Source organism: Amblyraja radiata, chromosome 33, assembly GCF_010909765.2.
Source record: "Amblyraja radiata isolate CabotCenter1 chromosome 33, sAmbRad1.1.pri, whole genome shotgun sequence".
In the NCBI taxonomy this organism is placed as follows: Eukaryota; Metazoa; Chordata; class Chondrichthyes; order Rajiformes; family Rajidae; genus Amblyraja; species Amblyraja radiata.
In genome coordinates, this window is record NC_045988.1 from 21,755,958 (window position 1) to 21,774,191 (window position 18,234).

Sequence of the window (18,234 nt, forward strand, 5' to 3'; positions counted from 1 at the left end):
ATTAGAAAATGGCTAGAAATTTATTAACACTGATTCAGAAAACGTTAGAGATATAATGCAGCACAAAATATGACATTCAGCCCGTTGGCTTGTGCTATCCAAGCTGCCTAATTAACCCCATTTACAGCCCTCATACGTACATACACACATGTATACTATTTTTCCTCTTCTATATGTCCAGTTTGCTTTGGAATTTGTTTCCACCAACTCTTCAGTCTGTGCAGTTCAGATCACAACACATCGTCTTGCCATCCCACTTAATCCATCAAAACCGTATAATTTAAACACCATTGTTGAAATTCTCTAGAAACCCCCTCTGGGAACAATTCAAAACTTTCCATTCTCCCCAGATAACTTCACTCTCAACTCCTTCCCACTTTTCTTTACATATTTTGGAACTGTTTCCAGTTTTAATTTATCTTACTAACTGGGGATTTGGACAGCCTGATTAAAAGCTTTGTATGAATATGCTCCAACCCGGCGTGCACAATCAAATAAGATCAAATAGAACAAGTTGTCCTACAACTTTAGGTTGTGCACGCCATATGCAAGAAGAAGAAGATGAATATGCTCAAACCCTATCTCTTTGGTTAAACATTTGGTCTGCGTGCCATGTACTTTATTATTAAATTGTGCTTCTGACGTTTTTTTTCTTTATTCTTGGTTTGTGGGAGCCATTGGCGATCATTATTTGTTGTTAGCTTTGAAAAGATTATAATGCGCTTCCACCTTGAATCATTGTAGTCTTGGCTTGTTTCGCTGTTCATCAAATTGCTTTAACAATTTCCAGTTGTTTGTATTTCTGAACCTACCGTGTTCTTATTCCCACCCACCACGTCCCTAAAAACCTGGAAATATCCTTAGGTACTTTAATTACCGCACCACTCGCTTCCTTACTGAAGAAGGTTTTTACAAGTTCCATAATTGGTTTGATGATCGAGCCTGGTATCCCCTGGGCAGGATTATTGGAGGAACAATCTATCCAGGTCAGTGATTCTGGTACTCATACAGCTGTGTTACTTTACACAGATTATTCCTTTTAATTTATTTACAGAGATTTAGTTATTCTTTGGTTTATATTTATTTAGCATTGACCATCTTTGGCTTAATTATATCATATGATTGAGGCTGACTAATAGTGAGTTGTCTGGACATGGAGATCAAGATGGTATAGACAGGGAGGAACATGTCTCGATCTTTATAACTGGATGAAAATGTACTAGGCTAAATGGACTAATGTTCCTTGGATCTACTGACTTTCAAACCTAAGATTGTAACAAAAGTGGCAATGGAGATATTGGTTGCCTTGGTTGTAATCTGCAATATTTCTGGAGAGGTCCTCGAGCAAAGTAAAATAACATGCTGCAATTTAAGTGAGGCAAGAATCGGAAAGCAGGAAACTATCGGTTAGTTGTTCTCCAAGATGGTATGTTGTATTGTTGGCTGGTTTTGGCAAATTGAAACCATAGTTTAATTTAGAGATACAGCACAGATAATTTAGAGATACAGCACAAAAACAGGCACAAAAACAGGCCTTTCGGCCCACCAAGTCTGTGCCGACTGTGTAGTCAAATTTGCTGATAATACAAAGATAGCTTGGTTAACATGGTGAGGAGGATTGTGTGGGCTAGAAGTTAGCAGGTGGGATAAAATGTAAATGTATCCACCTTGGAAAAGCAAATTCTTATTTAAATAGTGAGAAAGTATAATCATGTTGTGGTGCAACAGGTTCTGTGGGCCTTAATGAATAGAACACTGACTTGGCATGCAGGTAACAAGTAATCAGGAAGTCTAATAGACTTTTGGGCTATTGTTGCAAAAGTAATGGAGTGGAAAGGTAAGAAAATGCTGATGCAAGTTTATAGAGTGTTAGAGCTCTGATTATCATTTAGATTTTTATGTTTAAGAAATAATATACTTGCAATGGATATAAAGCCGTCAGGGTTCACAAAGTTCATTCCTGGGACCTAGTGTAACTAGTTAGACACTCCAAATTCTGAAGGGTATTGACATGGTAACCGAGACGATGTTTCCCCTCTGGTAGAGGGTATCTCAAACTGTAAAATAGAGTTTCAGAATAAGCAGCTACTAGGTTGCGATGAAAAAATAGTTTGTTTTTTAGAGGTTGTGATTCTTTGGAATTCTCTGCCTCAAAGATGATATAATTCTATATTTTTATATCAGAGATTTTTAGACATTTGAACTACACATTGGGACGGAGTGGGAATGTTGTGTTGAGACCAGGATAGGAATCAGCCATGATCTAATTGAATGGCAGAGCAAACTAGAGGGAACAATTAGCCCACTGCTGATCCTATATCTTAGGTCCATATGTAGGCAGCAGCCCTGCCTCAAAACCGGTGAAGTGTTCTTGTAAACAAATAAAAAGGACAGGAATTAAAATTTCGGCAGAAAAATGCTGCAAATGGCTCACCTGTGGAGACCAAAAACGCTTAACATTTAAAATCGGAGAAATTAGGAAGAGAGAAGAGGGCAAGGTTGGGTTCTCATCTGTATTAGAAGGATCCAGAAAACGTGGATTTATGAAATCCATATGTATTTCGCGGCTTTCATGACTTATTGTTGTTTGCTATCACTGACATTTTCTGTGTGTGTGGCTGACGGTATTTATTGATTTCCAGGTCTTATGGTCACGTCCGCTGCTCTCTACCATGCGCTGCACTTCTTCCACATCACGATTGATATCAGGAACGTCTGCGTGTTTCTGGCTCCTCTCTTCTCATCTTTCACCACCATTGTCACTTACCACTTAACAAAAGAACTGAAGGTAGGCAATGAACCAGTAGATACACACCAGTAGATGGCCACTAAAACTAACTCAGGCCAGCATTTTAAACCAGAATATCAACAGTGTTAGCAGTGATGTACTGATTCATAATAGGCTATTTGATTTTGGGATGTCTTTTTTTTCCCCTATTGACTTGAATGCATATTTTGAGTAGGTTTTCCCCGAGATTGGCCAGTTTTGGCAGATTGAATCCATGGTTTGGTTCAGTAAGCATACAGCACAGAAACAGGCCCTTCTGCCCACCGAGCAGACCAGCGATCCCCACATAATAATACTATCCTACACACTCGCACACTAGGGACAATTTACAATTTTACCAAACCAATTAGCCTACAAACCTGTACATCTTTGGAGTGAGGGAGGAAACCGGAGCTCCCAGAGTAAACTCATGCAGGTGACAGGAAGAACGCACCAACTCTGTACAGACAACACTCGGAGTCAGGATCAAACCCGGGTCTTTGGCACTGTAAGGCAGCAACTCTACTCTGCGCCACAAGGGAAGACCTGGTCGTCTCCCCTTGACCAGATGTAAGGGGGCACAGTGGCGCAGCGGTAGAGTTGCTGCCTTACAGCACCAGAGTACCGGGTTCAATCCTGACTTCGGGTGATGTCTGCAGAGTCTGTACGTTATCCCTGTGACCGCATAGGTTTTCTCCAGGCGCTCCGGTTTCCTCTCGTACTTCAAAAATGTACAGGTTTGTAGGTTAAATTTGGTAAATTTGTCAGTTGTCCCTGGTGTATAGGATAATGCTAATGTACGGGGTGATCGCTAGTCAGCGTAGACTCAGTGGGCTAAAGTAGGTATGTTGCAAAGCCTACCTGAAGCGTCTTTGAAAATCTGCCGTTGCGGGTGTGCGCGATTTTGGCGCCGTTTAGAGGGGGCGGGTTTAAAACGCGATTTTCTCTAGGCTGTTCAAATCGAAGATGTTCAGCCTAGTTAATTATTAACGAAAAATCGCTGGAAGACCCCGTCGCAAAAGCTATTATTAGGTTTAAAGGCCTCGTATAATAGTTATAGTAGTTTAAAAATCAATCTCTAAACCCGCGACCGCCAGCAACCGCAGGGTCTCATAAAGCAAATAGCAGAAGTTAGGTTGTATATTTTTACATTAAAAAGGGCTTCTAAAGATCCCTTTATACAAAATTTAATATTGCGAGTAGCCCATTTTGGGCCCATTATATCGCGCAGTATTTTTCTGGGCATTTGGGGCACAAATCTACCGCAATGTGAACGTTCTAAACCAGCGCGTTCCACAGGATCCCACTAGAAAGCTGATTTAAATGGGTATTTATTTACAGCAATTGAACACTGAATTCCTTCCATTTGGTCTATAAATTAATGTAAATGAGATTTAAAAATCATGTTTTATTGTGAATTATTTGTGAATATTATTTGGACATTTAGGCTATTTAAAAATGTTAATAATTTATTAAGAAATGGATAGATGTTTAGATCTAGTAATTGAAGTCTGAAATTAGCTACAATTAGGTAACTAACTAATTATATGCTTTAATTTCAGGTCATCCAAGTAAGATTATTTTATATTTGTTTCAGAATGCTTCAATCTATGATAACTGAAAATTTCATTCAGTTCTCTTAATTTTTAAGAAAGTTATGGGCTTTTGACTGTTCACGATCACAACTTTTTTGTTATGTCCATAGAAAATCAATAGGGAACAAGATGCTCATTTCCGAGTATGAAAATGGCCATAACTTTTTAAATACTTGAGATATGAAAGTGAATTAGGTGTCAAATTAAACTTATTTTTATGCTTTATCTGATGGGATAAATTACAGACTTGATTTTTTAAATCTCAAAATTTTGTAACATTGCTAGCTAAAGGGCCTGTTTCCATGCTGTATCTCTAAAGTGTGAAGTATGGGACAGTGCCTCTAGACATGATCTCTTGCGTTCAACATTGTGATGCTACCTTTGCAGACTAGACAAACCCAACCCAAAAGTTGGTATTTACAACAGGTATTGGCACTGCTCAGAGAGCTATACCTGAAGTTTAGGGGGTGGGCTAATGTGGTAAGGAGGGGTTTATTGTCACAGAGCTCATGGTGTGAGCTCCTCCCCTGCACAGTTTGCTCAATAACAGAACCTGTCATTCAGGGAGTCTGAACTTCAGATGCTTCAGCATAGTTTTCAAATTATTTCTCATTCTACCATTCCAGAGGTTAGAAAACTGAAATGCCACCCAGTCTGTAAAGTGCTTCAGAATTTATAGTGAGGTCAATAATATGTACATAGCTCTACACTTCGGGTGCTTATTGCTGTAAGTAATGAATATAAGAAATGTATCAAGTAACATGCACAACTGTAATGAGATGACTATTTTAACGGCCAATATTGAGGACATAGGATGTAGGTCCAGAGGACAGGTTTAAGGTGAAGGGGAAAAGAGGGGTAACTTTTTCACACAAAGAGTGGTGGGTGTATGGAAGCTGCCAGCAGAGGTAGTTTAGGGTGAGACAATCCCAATGTTTTAAGAAAAAGTTAGACAGCTACATGGTTAGGACAGGTTTGGAGGGATATGGACCAAGCTCAGACAGGTGGGACTAGTGTAGCTGGGAAATGTTGGCCGGTTTGGGCAAGTTGGGGGCTGAATGTACAGTTTGCATGCTTCATGACTAAATAAGTGTGAGAACATAACTACTTTAGTCTGAAGCAAGTTTTTGCAACCAAAAATCACCGCTCGACACTACAAACTTGTTAAAATATTCAGCTCTGTGTTTCGTGTGGAAGGACATCCGTGACATTTTGACAAGGAATCCCTCTGCCCAAAATTTGAACATTTTCTAATTTTGTTTTAAGTTAAGAACAACTGGCATATTTTTTTTTTTTTAAACTGTGTCACTATGCTGATTGTTTCAGGATGCTGGTGCTGGCTTGTTAGCTGCAGCTATGATTGCTGTGGTCCCTGGCTACATCTCCCGGTCAGTGGCTGGATCCTATGATAATGAAGGTAAGGAGCTAATCTAAATGTTTTTTGCATTGGTTAATTGTTCATTAATCTTACAGCCTATGCAGTGCCAAATAGCAATATAAAGCTAATGTAGCAAACTACAAATCAAGTCTTAATGCTTAGTTACAAATCCACAAAAGCAACCATTTCAGGTGGAGTATTACCTCCCTCCGATGTCTCTGTCCCTGTCTGTGCTCATCTCCTGAGCATGCTTTTTAAATGTGGCTGGTCTAAATATCCCCCTGGAAGCTTTCTTTGTGAACATGATGTTATTTATAGTTGTGCTGCACACACCTTTGCCCTGCGAGGTATTTGCCCATTACTCCGAAGTTGGTCACAGTTATATAATTACCATCCTCGTTTTCAAATTTCGCTGCGACTGTCTACCTACTCTCTCTTTAATCTCTGAAACCCATCCAATTCAGGCCTCTAGCACATCACCTCCTTCAATTACTGCGCTTTCAGCAGCTGGAATTCCCTCCCAAATATCTCTGCATATTCTTTTTTTCCCTTGGTTCCTTCGAGCTTACCTCTGTGACCAATATCTTCTTGCAGACTTTGGTGTTGCATTTTGTTTGTGTGCAATGGTACTCTATTGTCATGTATGTAAGTACAGTGAAATTATTTTTTATTGGCACTCAGTTCAGTGGCAATTCTGCTATACATTAGGGCACAATCATACTAAGTATAAGAGTGCAAGGTGGTAGATCACACTGAATCTGTATACAAGAGTTGCCACGTTTTATGCGCCATCATATAGTGGCTGGTTATGCCATTAATAAGGTACCATATAAATGCTTCTTGTTGCTTTAAATTTTAATAAAAACACAATTTAATAATAAATGTTTGCAAGTAGAGCTGGCAGCTCAGAATGGAGCTATCAGCCATTACCTTTATCAATGACCATGTTTTGGACTTGCACATCAGTGCGTGTACCTGCATATGTCCCAGACCTTTGCTCAATTAATTGCTGCTGTGGGTCTGTTGGAATCCTTGTTGGAGCCCCAGTAATTAAAAAAGGTGAAATGCTGAAAGTCAGATTTGGGTAGTTTCAGCGATTGGACAGAATCGGTGAATGACAACACAGAGACTTAAAAATGAGGATGTAAATTTAAAAACAGGATCATCTTAGACTACCTCACAGAGCAAGGATGTGTGCAGCACAATTATGAATGACATAATTCATGAAGTAGACCTTGGCACACAGTGTGAATTCCCAGCTGGGGAATTTGGCTGCTGAGCCGCTGCCAGGTAAGGCATAAGTTCAGTAAATCATTCATTCTAGTGGTGAGGACAATGACTGTTCGGTGCTTGTAAAAAATGATTACTCGTTGATTATAACATTTTATTTGCTGGATCATGGATGTGATCTGGAGTTAGTATTGTGTTGAATAAAGAACAACGGAAATGGATATGATTTGTCTAAGTTGCCTGTTAATTAGTTTATTGTCTTTTAACAATGTGATATTTATTTGAACAGGGATTGCTATCTTCTGCATGTTGCTCACATACTACACTTGGATTAAGGCTGTGAAGTCTGGCTCCATCTACTGGTCTGCTATTTGTTCAATTGCCTATTTCTACATGGTAAGCTTGTGTTTCAACACCAGGGCCGAGAGAAAGTTTACTCTGCCCCCAAACTTTAGACTTTAGAGATGAAGTGTGGGAACAGGCCTTTTGGCCCACCAACTCCGTGCCGACCAGCAATCACCCTGTACACAAGCACTATCCTATACACTAGGGACAATTTACAATTTTTACAAGCCAATTATCCTACAGGCCTGTACATTTGGAGTGTGGGAGGAAACCGGAGCACCCAGAGAAAACCCGCGTAGTCACAGGGAGAACGTGCAAACTCCGTTCAGACAGCACCCGTAGTCAGGATAGAACCCGGTCTCTGGCGCTCTAAGGCCCCTCACCTGGTCTGGTGCCACTCTGCTGCCTTAAGTTCAGACATGTACACCCATTTGTTATAAATATCATTGGATGTTGTAAGAGTGCCCATATAATTGCTATTTATTTCAAATATCATGTTTTCATAGTTTTGAATCTCATTATATATTAATACAGTCCTTTGGTTATGCATTTGTTAAATCATTACCAGGAAATGACTGAGCCTGATTTGCTATTTTGTTCACTGTTCACCGAGGGAAGAAGAATTGCCTTAATCCATCCCAATGTTGAGTTTAAAAAGAAGTCATCCAAAAGTCTGAGTGGCAAGCTCTCAGCAACCTTTAAATAAATTATTAAATTTAGCTACAGAGTAACTTTTAATTCAAGATTCCTTCAGATTTGGTGTTTATTATACGTGATTGTCTCGTGGGCTGCTGGTCAACACTGTTGTATTTCCCCAAGAAAAATTGGGATCTACCGGTAAATAGTTTTCAGAAGGGAGTTGAATAGTCAGATCCTGCTCCTGACAATGGGCAAGGCAGTCAGCCGACTCAAATTAAATTGATTTCTCGTGAGATGGAATGCAGAAAAGTGGGGACAGGACAGGACAGCAAAAGGATAGGACAGCAAGATCAATCAATTAGTGAGTGCTGCTGCACTAAGATTTTGACTGAAGTGTTCTTTTGTCATCAGTCACTGCTGATTTTCATAATCCTTTCTGTCTTAAAAAGCAGACATTTGCAGGTTCTACAGAAAGAATGCAGGAGTTAGAGAAGTGGGCTGATGTGCCAAATTGCTGCTACTTTGCATTGTAAGATTCTATAAACAGGTCCTGAGGTGGATGCTGTTTGTTTGCTGCCCAAGTACCTAGCAGATTGTATCTTTTATATATTTAAAAGCACCACACTACAGCTCCAGTGAACCAGGCTCTATCCAGATGTCTAGTGCTGCCTGTGGGATTCCCATAGTGTTCCTTATGAATGTGTGAGCTTTTCTTCTACATCCCAAAGATCTGTTGCTTAGTAGATTGCAAGTTGTCGTTAGTGCAAGTGAATGGTTGGAGAATTGGGGTGGGACTAATAGGTGTGTGAGAGAGTTGGTTATAGAGAAATAAGTGGGGGAATGGGATTACTCCAGAGTCACCAAAGCTCAGACGTTTACTCACCTCCTGGGTTTTTTATTAAATAAAATGTAACACTTGAATTCAAAGCAATTGGGAAAAGTTGCACTGATATCATTTACTTCTCCAAAATCTATTTTCCTGCAGAATTACTTCAAAAATATTGATAAACAAAATAAGTATTCGTTGAAGTATGATGCATCTCAAAACGAGATTGCACTTGGATATTAGCTTCCTGGGCTGATAGACAAGGGGTGTGAGCATTTTGTATCAAAGATCCTTTGTCTGAACTGTTTCAAAACAACCACTCCCTGGGGGTTACAATTGGTGCTAGAAGTATACAGCTAGAGAAGAGGATATCTGTCCATCTTTTCATGGTGCTCGTTTTTGACCCGTGGTCATTATGTTCACTATTTTGTTATGATTAAGTTAACATGTGTTAACTCGCCTCAATCCATGAATCCCATTGGTTTGACATGTGACAAACAGAAATGAATTTCACATTGCTACCTACAGTTAATGTTACAAATTGTTAGTGCTTATTTATTTTTGATAGTGCTATAATCTAATCTTGGCATGATTTATTCCAATCAGGTCTCCTCTTGGGGTGGTTACGTGTTCCTGATTAATCTGATCCCACTTCATGTACTTATCCTTATGCTGACTGGACGATTTTCTCACCGGATCTATGTGGCATATTGTACAGTATACAGTCTCGGCACCATTCTCTCCATGCAGATTTCCTTTGTGGGATTCCAGGTTAGTAAGGCTACTTCCTTTATTTAACGATGAGAATCACAGCGTGTAAAGATCCACAAGCCTCTGACCAAACCACCTCTAAGTGCTTCGAACAATGTGGACCAACGGCTGTAAAGGCGACACCTTCTTCACGTTACAGTGTCGAGAGGGGAGGGGTTTGAATTCTTAGAAAGCGGCCTATTTTGAGATTTTCTGTTAAGTGAGGTTGCATCATCTCCATAGGTGTCAAGAAACACAAGGTGAAAAATGATTTGCTTTTTTTTCCCCGCATAAATTCCATGAGAGCGAATTTCATTCTGCATCTCATTTTGTATCTCATTTTTGCTTAGTGATTTGTGACTTCGGTATGGGTGAATTTCCATAACCCAAACAGCTGTAGCACGGGTCGTCTGCAGTGCCTATTTGGGATAATGGGTCAAATCATATACTTAGACATTTTTTGGCATGCTTGATCAAACTTATCAAGATAGTGAAGCAGGATAAGGCTCTTCAGCTTGCTTCACCCTTTATCTCGATAGTGACTGATCCAGTATTTGCCTGGCTTTGATCCAAACCTACTCATGTTTCTCCAAACAAACTTGAAAGTGTTTACTGTCTTCCAGAATCTATTGATCCCTGCAGGAGCATATTCAGGATGTCAACCATCCTTTGCATGTGGGAGAAACGGTCTAATTCTCAGATTAGGACCGCTTGTTCTGAATGTTTCTCTGTGACGTGCCATAAGTATTTAATTCATTTAGTAATGGTTAATTTCAGGCTAAATTTTCAATTGGAATGAGGAGTTTATGCAGTAACTCTTGCAGTGCACTCTTGCAGTACACAAATCATTTTCACATCCATTGTACGGCAGTGAGTTAATTGTACTCTCATTGTCTTTTAGTAATCATTAGTAAATTGGGAGTACACATACTCGATATTGTATACAGATAACTTAGAGGGTATACATTGTGTTCCATGTACAATTTTGCTCTGGACATATTGACATTTGTTTTCCCTCCCCTCAGCCTGTCCAATCTTCAGAACACATGGCTGCCTTGGGTGTCTTTGGTCTGTGCCAGATTCATGCCTTTGTTGATTATCTACGTAGCAAATTGAATGCACAACAATTTGATATCCTTTTCAAGAGTGTCATCTCTCTGGTGGGCTTGGGCGTTATGTCTGCAGGAACTGTGCTGATGCTGACAGGTGAGGTATTATGGTGCACATTGTTTCAAACCGCCTTCCTATATGTACTCTCTCATTACATCCATCAATTAAGTTGACAGAACTTCAGGTAGAAGACAGTTTCATGTCGGTTTCTAAAATAAAATCCTTAAAACTAGAGAAGCATTGAATAATACCTGAGAAAAGAAGGTTATGTGGAAATGGTTGAAGGTAGCTGTATGTTCTTGTTCAATGGCTCTGGTGATCATCAGGCTTTAATATTTACTGCAATAGGACATTCAGTTCAAGCAGACTATCTTGCTGTCTATTTCTGGAATCGATGGGAAGTGTGGAAAAATGCAACGTTTTTGGACTGGGTGGTGTGGGTCTTGCCTGCTGTTGTGTGCCTGCTCTCCACCTGGTCTAACTGCAGAGAGCTGAGCCGTACCCCATGTGGCAGGCGGACATGTTGGTTGTGACTGCCTTGTGGGCTCGGGGTGGAGGCCAGGACTTATATGTTTCTAGTCAGAAGCCAAAGGGGGCTGGAGTGATAGATCAACGTTTTTCCGTCAGATCTGTCATGGATTTTAATAGAACTGATTGATCAAAGTAATTTCATATTTAATGAGATGAAATGACTAACGGATAAATGCAGCTCATGTTCCGTATTGCATGTCCTAGAGTGGTGCAGCGAGGAAACGGGTAATTTGGCCCACTATATCCATGTCAACCAGTGAGCACCTGTCAGCATTAATCCCACTTACAACATGTGGCCCATAACCTACGCCGAGATGATCTAAGTACTCACCAGCAAACTGCTTCTACCACCCTCTCACGAAGGATATTCCAGGTACTCAGTACTCTGAGTGAAAAAAGGTCTCCCTCAGTTCCACTGTTGATGTCTTGCCCCTTGACCGAAATCTTTGCCCTCGAGTTTTATCTAACTACAATGGGGAGGTTTCCTGCTCTACCCTGAAAAATGTTATATCCCATTTGATCTGACCCCCCCCCCACCACCACCAACCTCCACTGTTCCAAGGAGATCACACCCAGTTCTGCTATGAAGTTTCTCTTCATAGCTGAAATGCTCCACTCCAGCCAACATTGTGGTGAATATCCTCTGCACCTCTTCAGCGTTAACACTGTGCTCATCTAAGAAGTATCAGTTTTAATTGCTCATAGCTGATGCATGCAGATAACATTAGCGGCTATGGCCCATTCATTTCATAACTACAAGACAGATTGTTCTGTAATTTTGTTCGGCATTTAGTAATCGTGTTTGCCATTTCCTGCTGATTATATATTAATTTGACAAATTCCTTGTTTCCTGGTGTTGTGGTCATAGAATGCCTATAGATTATTATATACACATTGTTGCTATCTTTTGAGGTTGATTAGCTACTGCTTTAATAATTGTTTGTCACATAAGGTGTAAATATTTTTCTAGTATTCTCAAGGCAAAGCAACATATTGTAGCAGTTAAAATGCTGTCTTCTGACTATAACTAGGTATATTGGTTTTATTGCAGGCACGATATCCCCATGGACTGGCCGTTTCTACTCTTTATTGGATCCTTCTTATGCAAAGAATAACATCCCCATCATTGCCTCTGTCTCTGAGCACCAGCCCACCACCTGGTCATCATATTATTTTGACCTGCAACTGCTTGTCTTCATGTTCCCAGGTTTGCCGAAAGATTTTTACGAATAATTCAAATGCCGTTTGTGCTTACCTAATGTTCTGTTCAGAAAACTTCCTTGGGCTATTAAAAGAACTGAGTTGTTTCATAATTAAGTAAAAAAATGTTTTGAACGAGGTTTAAATGAATGCTTCCTCTATTTGACTGAATTTATTGGTTACTTCCTCTTTTCTCTTTCCAAAACATTGCCCCGTTATGCTGATTCTACAAACCAGTTCAAGAGAGTTTATTGTCATGTGTCCCAGATAGGACAATGAAATTCTTGCTTGCTGCAGCACAACAGAGCATAAATATAAGCATACATTTATGTAAGCATAAATACAGAACAGTTCAGTGTGTCTTTATAGCATAGACCATATATATATATATATATATATATATATATATACACACACTTATATATTTTATATATATATATATACATAAATAAACATAAATAAACATATATATATATACACATAAATAAACAGATAAAGTGCAATAGGCTGTTATAGTTCAGAGTGTGTTTGATGGCGAGTTTAATAGCCTGATTGCTGTGGGGAAGGAGCTGTTTCTGAACCTGGATGTACCAGATTTCAGGCTCCTGTACGTTCTACCTGATGGCAGCGGAGAGATGAGTGTGTGGCCAGGATGGTGTGGATCCTTGATGATGCTGGCAGCCGTTTTGAGGCAGCGACTGCAATAGATCCCATCGATGGTGGGGAGGTCAGAGCTGATGATGGACTGGGCAGTGGTCACAACTTTCTGCATTCTTTTCCACTCCTGGACGCTCAAGTTGCCGAACCAAGCCACGATGCAACCAGTCAGCATGCTCTCTACTGCATCTGTAGAAGTTCAAGAGAGTCCTCTTCTCAAGTTGCATCTTGAGAAGAAAAACAAACGTTGCACTTTCTGCTCTCATTAGTAAATGCTCCAGAGTGGGGCCACTATATCACTGTCCTCAGTCCAACAGCGTAACAGGAACATAAATTTGGAACTTGGCTGGCCGGTGGGACCATAATTAGTGTTTAATGCTGAAATATTACTGGCAATTACCTTTCTAAATGGAGAATTTGACATTTTAAATGAATTTTATTTGATATGTTTTATTCATTTGAGAGAGGAATGAATTGAAGATAAGAATGCACTGATACTCCTAATTACACTTTAGGAGTCACCTTCCTGAATCATTGTATTCTGCACGGTCAACGTACTCCCATATTGTTGTCCCATTCCGGTTAGTGCTGGAGGAAAAGTATATGTTGTTCCTTTCTGCCTGTTCACCTTGGCTTCTGGGTGGTAGAGGTTGCGAGTTTAGTAGTTTCCATATCGTTACATTTTTAGTGTGTTCTGGAACCTGAAACACTGCCGAGGCTCATCCTTTATCGCTTCAGGTCTGAGATGCATGCGGGGTGCACATGGGAAGGAAAGTGGGTTTCACTGAGTGTTTTAAATAGTTGAAATTGTTTATTTTGTAATTTTGTGAGATCCAGATCTCGCATTGTCCCACATTTCTCATTACTGTTTGTGAAATGTTACAGTTTGTTTGAGTTTAATTTATTTGTTTAGTTTATTGTCACATGTACAGTGAAAAGCTTCTGTTGCGTGCTAACCAGTCAGCGGAAAGACAATACATGATTACAATTGAGCCATCCAGTGTACAGATACGTGAAAAAGGGAATAATGTGAATAACGTTTAGTGCAAGGTAAAGTCCGATTAAAAATAGTCCTAGGGCCTCCAATGAGGTAGATAGTTGCTCGGAACTGCTCTCCAGTTGTTGGTACGATGGTTCAGTTGCCTGCTAACAGCTGTGAAGAAACTGTCCCTGAATCTGGAGGTGTGCGTTTTCACGCTTCTATACTTTTTGCCCGATGGGAAAGGAGAGAAGAGGGAGTGGCTGAGGTGCAATTTGTCCGTTATTTATTTTCTCTGGCATTTTCCCATACATGCAGCTTCATGGGAATCCCCATGAAGCTGCATGAATCCCCCCCCCCCCCCGGCCACAGCTATTTGTTTCTCTTTTTCACGCATTTAAGCTGGACTGTTTGTACCCTCATTATACTACCTGGCTTGAATCTGTTTTGCCTTCTGATTTTGCTGTAACTAAGGCCACCAAGTCTATCTTCTGTAACAAGGTATTCTCTATTGCTGCATCTGCTTGTTGTCACGTCTCAGCCGCTTATCGTATATTCTGCCTGGTAAACTAATGCTCGATCCATGCCGGAATGTTAGCCCCGATCCTATGTGCTGTAATATTGTTTAATAACCTCATGGCACCTTAATGAAGGTCTTCTGAAAGATTAATTCAGATCATATCAATGTATTCTCTGAATATACAACCTCATCTCGTTGGGGTTTTCTTGGTAAATTGTGAAACTTGAGACTTGGCCACTTTGCAATACTGGCTGACTAATTTTGTGTTTGACTCGAGCCTATTTTGTGCTTTCCTCCTGCAGTGGGTTTGTACTACTGTTTCAACAACCTGTCAGATGCTAGGATTTTCATCATCATGTACGGAGTCACCAGCATGTACTTCTCAGCTGTGATGGTAAGAATCGTTCCAACCTGTGAATGCTGGTATTGCTAAATAACCAGTTACTATTGGGTTTCAGTAACAGATAATGGTGAGCATGTAGAATGTTGAAGTGAACCATAACAGCTTAATGTGCCAGTTCTGGGAGTTCAATTCTCCTGCACACTCCTCCAACAATCAGTTAAAACTTGGCAACACCTAATTGCAGTTCCAGAGCAACTAAATCATAGAGATTATTAGTTCAGAAATACAGCATGGAAACTAGCCCTTCACCCTACTGAGTCCATCGATCACCCGTTCACACTAGTTCTATGTTATCTCACTTACACAACCACTCCATACACACTTGGGGCAATTTACAGAGACCAATTAACGTACAAACCCACACGTCTTTAGTTTATGGGCGGAGACTAGATCATCCAAAGGAATCCCATGTGGTCACAGGGAGAACATGCAAACTCCACACAGACAGCACCTGAGGTCAGGGTTGAACCCAGGTCTCTGGCGTTGAGTCATCAGCTCCACCAGCTGCGCCGTTGTGCCACTATAATAATGTGCAACTGTATTAATAGTGATTATTACACCCCAAGCCAAACTAAATGTGACTGTAACACCCAATACTATTATTGCACATCAGAGATGAAGATTTTCTTGACTCATCTACATATTTAGCTATTCCTTTAACCCCGGGCACTAGATGCAGTCTCTGGTCAGTATGCGTTCATAACAAATCATCGCATTTGATTCAAACAATCAATCAGTATATTTCTCTTCAAAGGTCTTGTTATTTATAGTCACATTCCTTCTAGTAATCAGGTGTTCCCAAAACTGTCACCTCTGCCTACATTCCGAAAGAAGCTTTTTTCAATTGGGGGTAAACCTATGGCCCTTTTATGTCTTTAATAAAAAGTTCCTGTTAGCTGCTTCCTCTCAAGTCTGCAAACTAAGTTACAAAAAAAAGTGCATTATTTAGTCAGTTTCCGAGCTGTGGCATTGGGAATGCTGCTCACTATGCCTGTACAAAATTAGACATGGATCAGGTTCAGTGACTCCATTCATTCTAATAGAAAGGAATGGCTGCAAGTGAGAGGGGTACATTTTACATTGCATTAGTAGCAACGAATGTGTTCAGCGACTGGGCTGGATAGAAGCACCTGAGCAATACATTCTTGACTTTTGTTCTGTGGTAATACAGTCTAGTCTTGTGCTCTATGGCAGTACTTCAGCCTGACTTTTATTCTTGTTACTAATTTCCTGATTTTTGTTACGCAGGTTCGGCTTATGTTGGTTCTGGCCCCGGTCATGTGTATTCTCTCGGGAATTGGTGTCTCTCAGGTCCTGTCCACGTACATAAAGAACTTGGATATCAGCCGTCCTGATAAAAAATTAAAAAAGCAGCAGGACTCCACTTATCCAATCAAGAATGAGGTATAATGAATGAATGATACTTTATTGTCACATGTACCCAGCGTACCGAGGTACAGTGAAATGCTTTGTACCTGGGCAGTACACAAGAGTCACCGACAAAGTTAGAAAGTACCGATCATGCCCCCTTGGTCAATCAACTTCACGATCCAGCTGTCTGCTGCGTTAAATATGTTACACTGAGTTGCTCAGTCCCATAGATGAAGTACTAATCCTGTACGGATTATTTCTCAGCCAAAGCAGCAGATTGGGCAAGAGTTTTGGCAAAGATTCTCATGCTGAGGAGATGCATTGTTCGATGTGGCATATTTTGGATAAGGTGTTAAATCGATGGCATCTGTCCTCTCGTGAGGATGTAAAGCATACTGTATTGAATTTAGAATTGGGGAGGGCAAGGGAGCGAGGAAGTGATGGAGGGTGGCAGAGAACAATAATAGTTTGGGTATCTGTAGCAAAAACACTTGAAAGGCAAATGCACAATACAGGGTACATTTGTTACATTAATGCTATTAAATGCAAGAGTCCCAACCAATATCACACTCACTTCCTCGTATTTACAACATTCAACAACTCGGGAGTCCACTTTCCTGTTTGGTAGAAAAAAATGTGGAGGGTCTGGTGCTGATATTAAAGAGAGTTTACAAGACATTAAGGTGAAATGAGGCATAATGGGCAGATACGATGAGGGGGTGGGGGGTGTCAGACATGAGTGACTGAATTACCTACTTCTGCTTTGTCTTAAGTGCCTGTCCCACTTGCCGATTTTTTTCGGCAACTGCTGGCATCATTGACTGACGTATCAGGTCAGCGAAAAATTTGCGGCATTACGCGTGTGATGACATATGATGCGCAATGTTTTTTCAAGTGTCGCAGCATTTTTTTTTTGTCGCCACTTGATTTTGAAATGTTCAAAATCTTTTGGCGACACTTATATGACGCCGGCAGCCGCTGAAAAAATTCGCCAAATGGGACAGGCCCTTTAATTTCTCAGCCAGTGTAAGGACACTAAAATATGCAACAGCATTTCTAAGCTCAAGGGGAAAAGTCAGTCCCCATTGTTGGAAAGTGTAAGTGAGCATTGGCGTTAGATAGTGAATAACGGCCTGATGTGCATCCCATGTCATACAACAGGCTAACAATGAATGTTTGTCTGAACCAAAAAAAGAAAATGTTACAAACACACAATAGATAAGGCAGCATCTGTGGGAAGAGAAACCGTTCACATTTCACATCGAAGTCCTTCATCGTGATGTTTATATTGATTTTTGCACTATATAAGATTTTTATTTATTGGACTCTAAAAAATGATATTATCTATTTACACAATTTTTACAAATCTATTGTGCTGCTGCTGCAAGACAGAATTTCACTGTTCTATTCCAGTACATAGGACAGTAAAACACTCTTGTCTGTAAAGAGTTATTGGCGGTATTAAGTCAAGGCTGCTAGCAATTTGTGCTTTGCATCGGAGTGAATTACAGCCTTCGATAGAGGAGGGAGAGCATTGAATCATCGGGTTAAGGAGGATTGTAAGAGATATGCTGTGATTGTTTGTAGAGCATAAGGATGTTATTCACCATGTTTGCCTGTAATCTGTCCTGATTTAGGTAGCAAGTGGAATGGTGCTTGTGATGACCTTCTTCCTAATTACCTACACCTTTCATTCTACCTGGGTGACCAGTGAGGCGTATTCATCTCCCTCCATCGTGCTGTCTGCCCGCGGAGGAGATGGAAGCCGGATAATCTTTGACGACTTCAGGGAGGCATACTACTGGCTCAGGCACAATACTCCAGAGGTATGCCCATAGGATTGGTCCTGGAGACTTCTGTAAGCTGTGGAATTGGTAGAAGATAACAAGGAATCCAATGGATTTAAGATGGGATTGTCAGAAACCAGGATACT

General features: G+C 40.4%; 1 protein-coding gene across 2 annotated transcripts in view; it reads left to right on the forward strand.

Annotated features, from left to right (window-relative positions):
* The window catches only part of stt3a (STT3 oligosaccharyltransferase complex catalytic subunit A), a 41,636-nt gene that overhangs the window by 10,765 nt on the left and 12,637 nt on the right, over positions 1-18,234 (forward strand). For both annotated transcript variants that reach the window (XM_033049936.1, XM_033049937.1), the window contains exons 4-13: positions 865-986; positions 2,643-2,788; positions 5,689-5,779; positions 7,260-7,366; positions 9,387-9,551; positions 10,556-10,736; positions 12,223-12,378; positions 14,830-14,921; positions 16,179-16,334; positions 17,939-18,127. In XM_033049936.1, coding sequence (XP_032905827.1) covers positions 865-986; positions 2,643-2,788; positions 5,689-5,779; positions 7,260-7,366; positions 9,387-9,551; positions 10,556-10,736; positions 12,223-12,378; positions 14,830-14,921; positions 16,179-16,334; positions 17,939-18,127 — 1,405 coding nt within the window. The remainder of the gene's footprint in view (positions 1-864; positions 987-2,642; positions 2,789-5,688; positions 5,780-7,259; positions 7,367-9,386; positions 9,552-10,555; positions 10,737-12,222; positions 12,379-14,829; positions 14,922-16,178; positions 16,335-17,938; positions 18,128-18,234) is intronic.